This window comes from Gopherus flavomarginatus, chromosome 2 (assembly GCF_025201925.1).
Source record: "Gopherus flavomarginatus isolate rGopFla2 chromosome 2, rGopFla2.mat.asm, whole genome shotgun sequence".
Lineage (NCBI taxonomy): Eukaryota > Metazoa > Chordata > Testudines > Testudinidae > Gopherus > Gopherus flavomarginatus.
In genome coordinates this window covers 302,699,616-302,713,820 of record NC_066618.1, presented here as the reverse complement: position 1 = coordinate 302,713,820, position 14,205 = coordinate 302,699,616, and the positions used below count along the sequence as shown (strand labels likewise).

Below are 14,205 nucleotides of genomic sequence, written 5' to 3'. Positions count from 1 at the left end.
TTAAAAAATTTTGCTGTTACTTTTTGAGTCTTTGGCTAACTGTTCCTCAAATTCTTTTTTTGGCCTTCCTAATTGTATTTTTACACTTCATTTGCCAGAGTTTATGCTCCTTTTATTTTCCACATTAAGATTTAAAGTCCACTTTTTAAAGGATGCCTTTTTGCCTCTCAGTGCTTCTTTTACTTTGTTGTTTAGCCATGGGGGCTCTTTTTTGGTTCTCTTACTATGTTTTTTTAATTTGGGGTATACAATTAAATTGAGCCTCTATTATGGTGTCTTTAAAAAGTTTCCACGCAGTTGCAGGGATTTTACTTTTGGTACTGTACCTTTTAATTTCTGTTGCACTAATTTCCTCATTTTTGTCCAGTCCCCCTTTCTGAAATTTAATGCTACAGTGTTGGGCTGCTGTGGTGTTTTCCACGCCACAAGGATGTTAAATTTAATTATATTATGGTCACTATTACGGAATGAGCAGTCTAGCTTATATTCACCTCTTGGACCAGACCCTGTGCTCCACTTGGGACTAAATCAAGAATTGCCTCTCTGCTTGTGGGTTCCAGGACTAGTTGCTCCAAGAAGCGGTCATTTAAGGTGTCAAGAAACCTTACCTCTGCATCCCATCCTGAGGTGACATGTACCCAGTCAATATGGGGAGAGTTGAAACCCCTCATTATTATTATTATGGAGTTTTTTTATTTTTATAGCCTCTCTAATCTCCCTGAGCATTTCACAGTCACTAGCACCATTCTGGACAGGTGGTTAGTAATATATTCCTACTACTATATTCTGATTATCAGAGCATGGAATTACTAATTGTAGAGATTCTATGGTACAGTTTGGTTCATTTAAGATTTTTACTTCGAGTCTATGCTTTCTTTCACACATCGTGCCACTCCCGCAAGAGCACGACTTGTTCTGTCCTTCTGATATATTGTGTACCCTGGTATATTTGGAGTGGGAAGGGATAGCTCAGTGGTTTGAGCACTGGCCTGGTAAACCCAAGGTTCTGAGTTCAATCCTTGAGAGGGCCACCTAGGGATCTGGGGCAAAATCAGTACTTGGTCCTGCTAGTGAAGGCATGGGGCTGGACTCGATGACCTTTCAGGGTCCCTTCCAGGTCTGTGGATAGGTATATCTCCATTACTGTGTCTCATTGATTATCCTCATCCCACCAAGTTTCTGTAATGCCTTCCTCATTTAATACAAGGCACCTATCTTATTATTTAGACTCCTAGCATTGATATATAAGCACTTTAAAAACTTGTCACTTTTTAGATGCCTGACATTACACAATGTAACTGAATGGGACCCTCTTTCATTTGACTGCTTCTCATCAGATCCTACCTGTTTATCATCATCTTCCATCCTCTCCTCCTTACTAGGACATAGAGAATCTCCATTAATAGATCCTCCCCAAAGGGATGTCTCTGTCCAAACCACGTGCTGCTCCACACCTCTTGGCTCTCCCCAGGCCCTTAGTTTAAAAACTGCTCAATGACTTTTTTAATGTTAAGTGACAGCAATCTGGTTCTATTTTGGTTTAGGTGGAGTCCAACCTTTTTGTATAGGCTCCCCCTTTCCCAAAAGTTTCCCCAGTTCCTAATAAATCTAAACCCTTCCTTCCTACACCATCGTCTCATCCACGCACTGAGACTCTGCAGTTCTGCCTGTCTAACTGGCCCTGCGCGTGGAACTGGAAGAATGTCAGAGAATGCACCATGGAGGTTCTGGACTTCAATCTCTTACCTAGCAGCCTAAATTTGGCCTCCAGGACCCCTCCAATCCTTCCCTTTGTCATTGGTACTTACATGTACCACAACCACCGGATCTTCCCCAGCACTGCACATAAGTCTGCGTAGATGTCCCGAGACACCCATAACCTTCGCACCAGGCAGGCAAGTCACCATGCAGTTCTCCTGATCATCGCAAACCCAGCTATCTAGGTTTCTAATGATCGAATTGCCCATTACTAATACCTGTCTCTTCCTAATAGCTGGAGTTCTTTGCTGGGAACAGGGATAAGAATGGCACCCTTCTTCTCATATTATCCACCATGGTGACTCCTCAGTGCAAGAAGATACCACATCATCATCTGAAAGGAAGGTCTCAACTATGGGATCATTTCCCTCTGCTCCACTTGGATGTTCTCCTTCGCTGAGACTTTCATCCTCCTGAACAGCACAGAGGCTGTCAGACAGGGGCTGGGACGTTCTGCTGCATCCCGGAAAGTCTCATCTGTGTACCTCTCTGTCTCCCTTAGCTCCTCCAGCTCAGCCCCTCTGGTCTCCAAACCTATACATGGTCTCTGAGGGCCAGGAGCTCCTTGAACTGAATGCACACATATGCCACCTGCACATAGGGTAAGTAATCATACATGCTGCACTGGGTGCAATAAACTGGGTAGCCCCCACGCTGTTGCTAGACTTCTGCCTGCATTCTCTTTTTACTCCTGAAGCTCATTCCGTCATTGTTTTGTTTTTATCTGGGGTGGGGGGGATGTTGGCTTTAAGTTTAAAGAATGTTAAGTGTATCTAGCCCCCGCAAACTCCTTCACAAAACTCCGCAGTTAGCCGCTCCTGTTCACTAGCTCCTCTGGTCATTTAGGAGCGGGTTTTTAAAGCCCTGGTCTTTCTGAAGGTGGGGAACAGGAACAGCACCCAGCCAAGACCCCCTCTGAACTCTTCTGTCGTCTCCCACATGATGACACCATAGTCCGTGTCCCTCCAGAGCACATCAGGGCCCACCTGCACTCTATTCTCCTCCTTCTCATGTGGCTTCAATGATGAGCATGCCTGAAGTCTGGGCTACCCCTGTCCAGCCCTGTGTTCCACTCACCTATTCCCTGCCACATCCAGCACATGCAGCTCCGTGGTGTTGGCAAGTTCGGGAGGCAGAAGCACCAGGCGGTTGTCACGCAGGGACAGCACATTCAGACTGGCACAGCCCCCAATCTCAGAGGGAAGTGCTGTCAGCCGGTTCCGGTCTACATTCAAATTGGTCAGCTTTGTCAGCTTCCCCAGGGATTTTGGCAAGGCCTGAGTGGGAGATGGAGAGACAGCACAGAAGCCATGATGCCAGAGGCTTCACTACAGTGGGACTCGCAGCGCCAAAGCAAAATAAAGGGGAAAGAACATAAGAACGGCTTCACTAGGTCAGACCAATGGTCCATCTAGCCCAGTACCCTGTCTTCACACATTGGCCAATGGCAGGAGCTTCAGAGGGAATGAACAGGTAATCATCAAGTGATCCATCCCCTTTCGTCCAGTCCCAGCTTCTGGCAAACAGAAGCTAGGGACACTTCAAACCATGGTTTTGCATGCCTGCCCATCCTGGCTAGCCAAGCCAAGAAGCTAGCCAAGAGGTTTAGCTCTCTGTCACCTCATGGCAGGGGGAGGAACAGCAACACTTACATCCTTTAGCAACTCATAACTGCTAGTGAAAATCAGCACCTCCCTCTGAATCACAGCCACAATCGCTGCCTCTCCCATCATGGGGCATTGTGGGGAGCAGGGAAGGAGCACTGGCTGTTGGGGGGAGCTCCCATCTACTCCAGCCCCAGCCTCTTCCAGCAGGAGGCACTGTACGGAGAGGGGCAGGAGCACTGGCTGTGGGAGGAGCTCCTGGCTTGTCCCAGCAGGGGGCCCTGTGGGGAGCAGGGCAGGAGCACTGGCTGTGCGGGGAGCTCCCATCTACTCCAGCCCCAGCCTGTCCCAGCAGGAGAGAAGGGCAGGAGCACTGGCTGTGGAGGGAGCTCCCATCGAGTAGGTAACAGCTCCACCTTGGGCAAGTTATTCCCTAGCTGCTCAGGATGGGAGTCCACTGCCTTTGGGAAGCACCTTGTCCTTCCCCTCACATGTGTTATTTACCCATCTGTGCTAAGATTTTGAGCTCTTTGGGTCAGGGACCATTTTCTACCATGTGCCTGTGCAGCACCCAGCACAATGGGGTCCTGGTCCCCGATTGGGGCCTCCAGGCACTACCCGCACACAGTCATCTGGTGCTGGCCCTGACTGAGCCAGGACACTGAGCTAGAAGGACTCAGGCTGATCCACTTTGGTGAGCCCACGGGATTCTTCAGCCAACTCATGAGATGACATCAGCTTCATCCGGGGTCTCCTAAGGACAGACTGTGGTTTCACATCACCAGAGGGGAGCACAGAAGGTACAGCTCACTGAAGACTATGGCCCACGGTTGAGGTCAAGGGCCCTGATCCCTCTGTGGTACTGGCTGAAACCCCCAGATCTGCAGCCTGTGGGCAGGGCCCAAGGAGATGACAGATTGGCATGGAGCAGTAAGGGACTGAGCTAAGCAACACAACAGGGGCTAGCATGACTGTCAAAACACATACTGTCAGCACATTCTCTGTCAGGATGAGCTCCGAGAGATTCTCACAGTCTCCAATCGACTCAGTCACCTCAGCCAGCCGATTTTGATCCACTTTTAGGATGGAGAGCTGCTTCAGCTGACCTGAGCACAGGGAGAGACAAACATGAGCTGCACCAGCAAGTGATATGGGCCCTGCCCACACTACTCAGCCAAACTATCCATTCCTTACCCTCCCAGCAGGGCTTATCTCACTGCTACCATCCACAGGGTGACATGGTCCCTGCTCCTGCCCCATACTCTCCCTCCAGGGCTACCTCCCTTCCCAAAGGGGTAATACTGCACCCACACAAACAATGGCCCTCGCTGCAGTGCACTTACCAACCCCAGCAGGTATGCATTCCAACAGGTTCTGCGACAGCAGTAGGTCTGTCAGTGCCACCAGCCCGCTGATCTCATTGGGAAGCTGCTCCAGCTTGTTCTCAGACACATCCAGACAGACCAAGCGCCGAAGATTCCCCAGCTCCTGGGAGAGGAAAGGAGACACCACCTGGCTCAAGGGAGTGATGGAGCAGGGAGCACAGCAGTGAGGCAACACCCATGGAACGGGTACTCACCGGGGGCAGGGCTGAGAGCTGGTTTCGGTCTAGCCAGAGCTCCCGCAGGTTCGGTAGTGCTCCCAGAGTGTCTGGCTGTGACGGAACAAGAAAACAGAATGTTAGCCCTTCCCACAGGAGAGCACCTGCTGTTCCTAAATCACCACAATCCAGCAAAGACAGATGCTGCAGCTCTTCCGCCTTCTCAAGGCCATTCACCACAGACCGCTGAGGAAGTAAGCAAGCCAGGGTGCCATGACACGAAAGACCAGGTATTGGGGAGGATCTCAGCCGACACATGCTGCGGGTTTCTAGATTGGCCATGCTGGCTGAAAAAGTTCCCCAGGAGCAGGTTAGAAGGGGACAATTGAGATTGCTTGGTCCCACAGAGGGGTGAGGGAGGGCTTCAGAGGCTTTCGCCTCAGAAGGAATAAATGTCCCCTCTCCTTCCTCCTTGTGGGAATGGGCAGAGATAACTCGATATTAACCAACCACCCTACTACACCATCATTATCCACCACCCGCCAGCCAGCCACAGGGACACACACATTAGCTGGATGTCGCTGCTAAAATGATCTGCAGTGAAACAAATGAACAGCACTGACATTTTGAGAATAGTAGTTAGGGTTTGGAGTTAACGTTTCACTGAGAAGTGGTTCATGTCTCAGAACTATTCTTGCAGGTCACCTGCAGGTTCTGGCAGAAAGAGCTGCACCACCTCACATAGCTCCCACTTTAGGAGGTTTTCACCACCACCAAGAGGTTAAATTCTTGGAAAACCAGTTCTGGAGCAGCACTCTGGCACCTGTCTCTGCAGCTGTGGAAACTACAGAACACACCTGGATTCCTGCTCAGTCAAAGGCTGCTACAAACACGCAAGAGCAGCTGAGCCCAGGTTTCACCCAGGCACTCTGTGTTGGTCTCCAGCATTCACGGGGTAGAAGGGCCTAGATGGAGGTTTCAGCATCTGCAGCCCTCAGGGCCACCATGCTAAGATTGGATATATATACCCACTGGGGAATACCAAGGGAAGTTGCTGAGGTCTCTCTCTAATGGCAAAGCCAAACCAGAAAGGGGAAGGGCAGCAAGCCAGCCCAGCAGGGCTGAAGCAGATGACAAGGGGTGGTTGGGATGGGGACGCAAAGGTCATAGGTAGCAAAGGCAAGTGACAGAACTGAAGAGGCATAAATCGTCCGGCAGCTAGAGAGCAGGGGAGAGTCCCCCAGAGAAACAGGAATGAGATGTGAGGGGAAGCAAGATGTGCAACAGGATGGAGGAAAACAACACTCAGCACCAACACAGCAAGAGAACAGAATGCTGGGAACAGCTACTGGGCTGCAACAGGCACACTGGAGTCACCAGCTGCTCCTTGTGATTTCAGATCCCATCCATCCATCCCCAAAGTTGGACCAGGGCACTGTCCCAACCACCTCTTCCCCTCCCACCTCCTCCCTCCCATCCACTTCACCTACCAGCACTTCCAGGTCATTGCCACCAAGATCCAACTGCTCTAACTTGACGAGGAATGAGAGCGAACTGCAGACCATGGAGGAGGGAAGAGAGAGAGAGAGATTAGCACCAGGGACCCCAGCTCCCCAGTCAATGTCACTGTGAATGCCCCCCTGCACCAGGAGACCAAAGAGTCAGTCTAGATAGCTCTTTCCATGGTGCCTCCAAGCCAAGGGGTTCAGGTGACTTGGGGGCTCTGCCCCAACTCCTATCAGAGTGGCCAAAGCCAACAAGGTCCTGTCTGCTCTGGGCTAGTGATGCTGGCATTTCCTCCTTTGAACAGGGACATGTGATCAGGTCAGTTCCACAGGCCAGGCCTGCTGCTGGTCTGTTATGCCATGGTGGGGCCCTGAGAACAGGACAATGGAGAGAACTGGAAAAAGCTCAAAGGAAAATGACACACACTCCAGCGGCTGAAGGAGCTGATTTACAGGAGAGAGGAGGGAGCAAGCATTTCTAGCTCCCTACCCTCAAGACTGGGAGCCCTACTGTCCCTACAGAGGATGCGAGAGCACCCTGGGCACCGTGCTGCAGAAAAAGAGGCAAAGGGATGACAGCGGACAAGGTGTTCACTGGATATGGTCTTGTGAAAAGCCTGCCTGCGAGCCAGGTCCTGGCAACACCGTGAGGGCAAGTTCCTAGGGCTCGGTGAAAGAAAGAGCTGAGCAGTGCCTGTATCCCTGGGGACTCGTCCTAGACATGCCAGGAACCACTGGTGTGTACGTCTCCACTCCAACAGCCCCACCGCACTAGGCATTACAGCAACTACTCCAAGTGAGATGGCTAACAGGTTCATCTGCATTGACTTCTGGCTCTACATCCCCATCCCATCCTCTGATTCTCAAAATATGGGTCACTATCACACCCCGTCAGATCAGAGATCTTCCTTCCTTTATACCTGCACAGCCTCCTTCCACCCAGCCCTCAGCAGCTCTTCTGCCCTTTTATTCTCTTCAGATGGGTTTCACTAGCTCAGTTTTCACCATCTCAGGAAGGAGACTCCTGTGCAGGCAGCTGCTCTGCCCCTCAGGCCAACTTAAGAGTCTGGTCGCATGTACATGGTAAAGCCAAGAGATGACTAGTCGAAAGGGCAGGCTGCAAAAATACCAAAACGACAGGAGAAGAATGGTTCTCCTGCAGTAACTGACCATGGTTCTTCGAGATGCTGCAGTCAGCGTAGATCTCACTATGGATGCGCGGGCACCTCATGCCTATGAGACTGGAATCTTTGGAACAGCAGCCTCCATCAGGGCTGCCCACATATGGGCTCTGTGCCTCCTCGAGTTCTCAGGAGAGGGCATAAAGCAGCCATGACCCTCCTTAAGACTCCTCCCAATTTGAAGCCTGTGGTAGCAGAGGACTCCGAAAGCAGGGGTGAAGGGTCAGTCGGGGGTTCCACACCAATTATAATATCTCAGAGAACCACACTTACTGCAGGGTAACCATTCTCTCTTCAAGCATGCCAGTGCAATCCCACTGTAAGTGACTGGGAAGACGCACCCCTTTAAACAGCAGAACGAGAAGCATCAGCTGCAAACAAACAGGGACTCCAGTTCTGCTCTCTTGAATTTGGCATCTGCTCTGGCAGCTAATTCCAATGAATAACGCTTGACAAAAATCAGTGGATTACACATTACTGCCTTGCAATCTCAGAACCTGGCACATTTCTGAAGCAGGCAGAGCTCTGGTGGAGTTAGCGTTAACATGCAGTGGAAGAGGTGTACCTGCCAGTTGGTAGCAGGTCCATTGGGTTATGCGCTTAGCTTTCCTGTGTGATGAGATGGCCTGGCCCTTGGAATGGTTGGCTAAACCAGGAATAAATGGGGAGACAGAAAACCAAACCATTCCGGCTCTGTAGTAACATGAGGCTCTGAAAATGCCCGGCACATGCAATTTGGCTGCTGATTAAGCGTGGTGTCTCAGGAAGAAAGCAGGCAGGCTAAGTGTGTAAGCTGGAATTGTGAGACCACCCAGGGTGAGGTCTCAGCAGCACTTTGTCCCTATGACACGTTATGTAGGGAGGGTCAGCCACAAGCGTTTGACACGTGCACACTCTCCTGGCTGAAGTGACAGTGACTAGGAAGACCATCTTCAGAATGAGATGAACTAAGGAGAATTCTGAAAGGGGCTCAAAGGGTGTCTGCACGGCAGCGAACCTCCCAGCTCGGGTAGACAGGTTCATGCTAGCAGGCTAAAAATAGCGCTGTGGCTGTTGTAGCTCTGGCGGAGATTCTGGCTAGCCATCCGACCTCAGGCCCACTCACCTACGCTGAGTATGGGTGCCTAGCCAGAGTCTCCACCAGAGCAGCTAATTTTAGCACACTAGCTCAAGCCCCTCTAGCGCAAGTCTGTCTACCTGGGCTGGGAGGCTCGTTCCCAGCTGGAACATAGACAGTCATGGGATCTCCTCACGAGCATCTCAAAAGAGCAAGGGCCAGGTCCCAGGTAGGAACAGGTCTTGTTCCATGGGTAAGTACATAACAGGGCCTGAGGAACTTTGATACCATCAGAAAAGAGAAAATGGAGCACAACTGTTCAGATGACAAACCACGATTTCTGAGAGATGGACCTTAATGGAGGGTTCCAGATGCAGCAAGCTGTCTAGCATCAGCAATATCAAAACTCACATCCCTGTTGAGCACATAGCCCATGAATCTCATTTTGAGGATGACGTCCTTCTGGTGGATGTCTTCCTCCTCTGTATTAGGATCTCCTGGACGTGTCTAAAGAAGACCTAATCTCTATTACTTAACCGTCTAACATCCAGGCCGTCAGATACAGGTCAGGATGGATTATCTCACCATGGTGCTCTGAGATCAGGTACGAGTAGCCTGGAAGCTAGACAGGCAGTTAACTGGACACTTGCAGCAAAAATGCCCGGGCCAGCATGGAGCTATGAGAACAATCATGGCCTTTTCCCTTTTGATTCTGGAAGTCATCCCAAGGATCAGGGGAACCAGAAGAAAGGCATAAAAAAGAAGCCCTGGGTTCCACTGCAGAAGGAAGGTGTCTGGTATTGATCCTGCCTTCTACGGGTAAAAAAAGTTCTGATACTTTGTGTTGTCCTTGGTGGACAACAGGTCTCTCACAGGAACCCCCCAACAATGCAGTATCGACTCTCTAATGGAGCTCTCCACTCATGACTGATCACAGATTGTCTGCTCAAGAAGTCCATCAGGACATTGCTGACTCCCAGGAGGTAAAGAACCACGGGGGTTCATCTTATGTTAGTGGCAGCATGCCCAGCATTTGATGGCCTCCAGGCATGGGGGCAATGAGTTGGTGCCTTCTTGCTTGTTTATGTAATGACTCACAGAGGTGCTGTCTGTTAGAATCTGTACGGTGGAGTTTTGGAAGACAGGTAGGAATGCCATGTTGACCAGCCTGACACCTCTGCGTTCCAGTGCCTTGCGAGTCCCATGTCTTCCAGGGACGAGATCACTTGCATCTGCATGTGGTCCAGCTGGGCTTCTTGGCCTATCCCTGAGGCATCCATGATTAAAATCTTTGCTGGGAACAGGAATAAGAATGGCACCCCTCTTCTCATATTATCCACCATGGTGACTCTGAGGACATGAGATGGCACGGAAATCTTCCTGTCTATCCAGGTCTGGCCAGGGAGCAGACAGACCTGGTACAGAGCTGGAGGGGCCTTGAGTGAAGTCTGACAAGCAGCATCACATATGTGCAGGCTGGCCTAACAGCCAAAGGTAAGTCCATATAATCATAGCGAGGTTTGTTCTTTTCAGGCAGCTATACCCTCCTTCATCTGCAGTTGATCCCAGCTCCTATGAGCTCTATCATCCACAATGGGTAAAAGACTATTTTTCATAGTTCACTGGATGCCCCAGCTGGGCAAACTTGGAGAGAATGTAAGGTAGGTCTGTTGCGGGCTCTTGCTAAGACCCACCTCTGATTAGCCAGTCATCCAGGAAAGGGTAGACATGGATGTCTTGTATCCTCAGGTGTTCCCCTAACACTGCTAGGTACTTTGTGAAGACTCATGGTGCTGTGGAGAGTCCAAAAGGCAGAACCCTGCAGTGGTCGTGATCTGGCACCACTGAGAGCCTCGGGTACCTCCTGTGGGCCAGGTGGATGACTATGTGGACATACACATCTGTCATGGTATAATTCCCCACTCTGAACCTTAGCGTCCAAAAGATGGGGTACTAGCATGAATTCCTCTAAGCTCAATTACCAGCTTAGTACTTGTAGCGCTGCCACCAACCAGGAATTCCAGTGCCTGGTACACTCCGGTCCCCCCAAAAACCTTGCCCGGGGACCCCTAAGACCCAGTCCCTCTGGATCTTAACACAAGGAAAGTAAACCCTTTTCCTCACCGTTGCCTCTCCCAGACTTCCCCTCCCTGGGTTACCCTGGATGATTACTGTGATTCAAATTCCTTGAATCTAAAAACAAAGAGGAAAATCCACCTTCCCCACTCCTTCTCTCTCCCCCTCCCAGACTCTCCCTGAGAGAGAAAGTAATCCTAACACAGAGAGAAAAATCAACCTCTCTCTCCCCCTTCCCTCCTTTCTCCCCACCAATTCCCTGGTGAATCCAGACCCCGTCCCCTGGGGTCTCACCAGAAAAAAAAAAAAAAAACAATCAGGTTCTTAAACAAGAAAAGCTTTTAATTAAAGAAAGAAAAAACAGTAAAAATTATCTTTGTAAATTTAAGATGGAATATGTTACAGGGTCTTTCAGCTATAGACACTGGGAACACCGTCCCAGCCTAAGTATACAAGTACAAATTAAAATCCTTTTAGCAAAATACAAATTTGAACTCCTTCCAGCCAAATACACATTTGCAAATAAAGAAAACAAACATAAACCTAACTCGCCTTATCTACCTATTACTTACTATTCTGAGCACATAAGAGCCTGTATCAGAGAGACTGGAGAGAAACCTGGTTGCACGTCTGGTCCCTCTGAGCCCCCAGAGTGAACAACCACCAAAAACTAACAGCACACACAAAAACTTCCCTCCCTCAAGATTTGAAAGTATCCTGTCCCCTGATTGGTCCTCTGGTCAGGTGACAGCCAGGCTCACTGATCTTGTTAACCCTTTACAGACAAAAGAGACATGAAGTACTTCTGTTCTATTAACTCTTACTTATCTGTTTATGACAACATCCTACAAGCAGAGAGACACGAACCAGCTCTGAGCCTGCAGAGATGGAACGATGGAGGCAATCGCTATCATCCTGAATCTGAGATGGCGAGCGTACCTGTCCAGTCTTCTCAGACCTAGAACAGGACAAAGACCCTCTTTTTCTTTGGGATAAGGAAATATCAGAAGTAGAAGCCTCTTCCCCTGTGGTACTTAGGCTCCTAGACAAAACAAGGCCACTTCTTTTAATAATGGGTGCTCATCCCAAAAGAGGGATGGGGAATGGGTAAGTAGTGCGTAAGGTATGGAAACCATTGGGGCAAGACAGCTTCGGAAGGCAGCGACAGGCTGCGGATCACCTGGAGCGTGGCTCTCAGCACTCCCATCAAACCTGCTGCCTCTGATGGTGCGGGGCAGGTGGCGAATCCAGAGGACAGCCATCTCCTAGGATTTCAAAATGTTTTCCAAGATGGGTATGCAGGTTGCCAGCCCTAGGAGTATGATGTCCTTTGACTCCCCTGGAGCTGATTCTTACAGGGTTTCTGGTAGGGACCTAGAGTGCATATCCCTAAGGACCTTAATGTAGCCCTGAGTCTTTCAGGAACCACAGAGCTCCATTCTCCTCAAAAGGGCAAGCCCTCGAAGGTGACTTCCATCTCTTTGGGTATCTTGGACACTAACAGCCACAACAGCATGACAGCCCTGGCCACTGACAGCATGGCTGTATCAGATGTGTCATGGCTGCCGCCAGTGACATTTGAGCGACCCTTTGGCCTTTTAACTCCCCTGCAGGAGCACAGGGAGATCTTCGACAGGACGGAAGCAACCCTCTCCAATGTTAGGCAGTTGTATTTTTCGTGAACAAGGCCTGGTAGTTCACCATTTGGAGCTGAAGTGAGGAGTATGCTTTGCTCCCAAACAAGTCTAACTTCTTTGGGTCTTTGTGCTTTCGAGTACCTTCCAAAGACTTGGATTTCCCCTGGACTGCAGACACTACTAAGGATCTCAGGTCTGGGTGGATGTAAAAGTGATCAAAGCCCTTTGGGGGCACCTGGTATTTTTTCTTCACCCATTTAAAGGAGATGGGGAGAGAGGCCAGGGTTTGCAAAGTCCCTTAGCTAGCTCCAGTATGCCCTTACAGATGGGGAGGGCAATCCTTGTCAAAGTAGTCAAGCTGAGAATATCAAACAGCTTGTGGGACTTCTCACTTAAGACTCATATTCAGAGTATCTGCTACGTGAGTCAGGAGATTCCAGAAGGCTTTGAAGTGGTCAGCCACCAGGGTAGTAGCTGGTGTCACTGCCTCATCACTCGATGAAGACAACTCCTCGGGCAGAGATGGGAGTCACTGGTGTTAAACTTCTGTTATCTCCAGCTCATGGCTGCTGATAGCAGGCTCTGGTGTTGGAGGTTTGGCCAACATCACACCCTGACAGTGAGATCTCATCTTCCTGGAAGTGTGAGAAGGGGTCTTCTCCAGGATACACGCGACAACAGTCCCCAATGAGGCCAAGGTGACTTGCCATAGGGATACTGGCCTTGTTCAGGTTGCCTGGCTCACTGACACTCCTGTCTCACTTGCAACGGAGCTCCTGGCACGGGGCCTCCAGAAGTGTCCTTGGGTTTACTCTCTAAAGTCAAAGAAAAGGCACCCCTGTTTAAGAGTGGGGAGAAGAGTAAACTGAAATGGGTTTGTGACGAACTGGGAATGTTCTTAATGTTTTCTCTGTATACTGTGTTGGTGCCTCAGTGTCCCCATGGCAGTTCTTAAGTATCTGGCAGAGCAAAGGGCCACTGCATCTAAATGCCTGACACTCTGTCTCCTAGCAACTGATGGACTGGGCCCCTCCTCTGCAAAGATGCCAGCTGAAGGTGTTGGAGACAAAGAGATCAGGTGACCTCCTGGCCCAGGAAAGGGGCTGAGCAGAGAGGAGCGGCTGGAGGGGGTTGTTAGTCTGGAGCTGGCTGGGGTTGAGGAGTGAAGTGCAGACCTGGGGGGTCTGGTTTACTGCCCCTCAGAATGGACCCGGCCGAGGGGTCCGGTTCTCTGTACCTACAAGCTCTGTGTTAGACTCTGTTCCTGTCATCGAATAAACCTCTGTGTTACTGGCTGGCTGAGAGTCACGTCTGACTGCGAAGTGGGGGTGCAGGACCCTGTGGCTTCCCCAGGACCCCGCTGGGACAGGCTCGCTGTGGGAAGCGCACAGAGGGGCAGAGGATGCTGAATGCTCCAAGGAGAGACCCAGGAGGTGAAGACGTGTGAGCTTCTTGCCCTGAACAAGTCTGCGCCAAGGGAGAGGAGGCTCCACAAAGTCCTGACTAGCTTGGAGGGGAGCAGTTCCAGAGCATCGCCTGGGGACTCCGTGACAACTGGTGGCAGTGGTGGGATGTACTGCACCCTGTGAATGGCGCTGCCTGCAGTAAGTGACTGGGGAGCAGTAAAACAAAGGGGGGATAACGAGGACCAGGCGTGCTGAAGGTTCAGAGAGGGACGGTTTCAGGGGGCAGTTAACCTCTGGGAGTGTGTGACCAGCGAGAAGGACTGTTGGAGTAACGGGGTCCCCCTGAGGACTGTGCTCTTGAGTGTTTGTAGCAGAGTTCCCCTGGGGATTGCAGGAGCAGTCCCAGGGGCGGAGGAGTCTGCAGCTCGACCCTGGCAAAGA

General features: G+C 50.5%; 1 protein-coding gene across 35 annotated transcripts in view; it reads right to left on the bottom strand.

Moving 5' to 3' along the window:
* The window catches only part of SCRIB (scribble planar cell polarity protein), a 234,812-nt gene that overhangs the window by 176,860 nt on the left and 43,747 nt on the right, over window positions 1–14,205 (bottom strand). For all 35 annotated transcript variants that reach the window (XM_050939290.1, XM_050939297.1, XM_050939304.1 and 32 more), the window contains 5 exons: window positions 6,393–6,456; window positions 4,942–5,016; window positions 4,706–4,850; window positions 4,350–4,468; window positions 2,836–3,035 (listed from right to left, as the gene is read on the bottom strand). In XM_050939290.1, coding sequence (XP_050795247.1) covers window positions 2,836–3,035; window positions 4,350–4,468; window positions 4,706–4,850; window positions 4,942–5,016; window positions 6,393–6,456 — 603 coding nt within the window. The remainder of the gene's footprint in view (window positions 1–2,835; window positions 3,036–4,349; window positions 4,469–4,705; window positions 4,851–4,941; window positions 5,017–6,392; window positions 6,457–14,205) is intronic.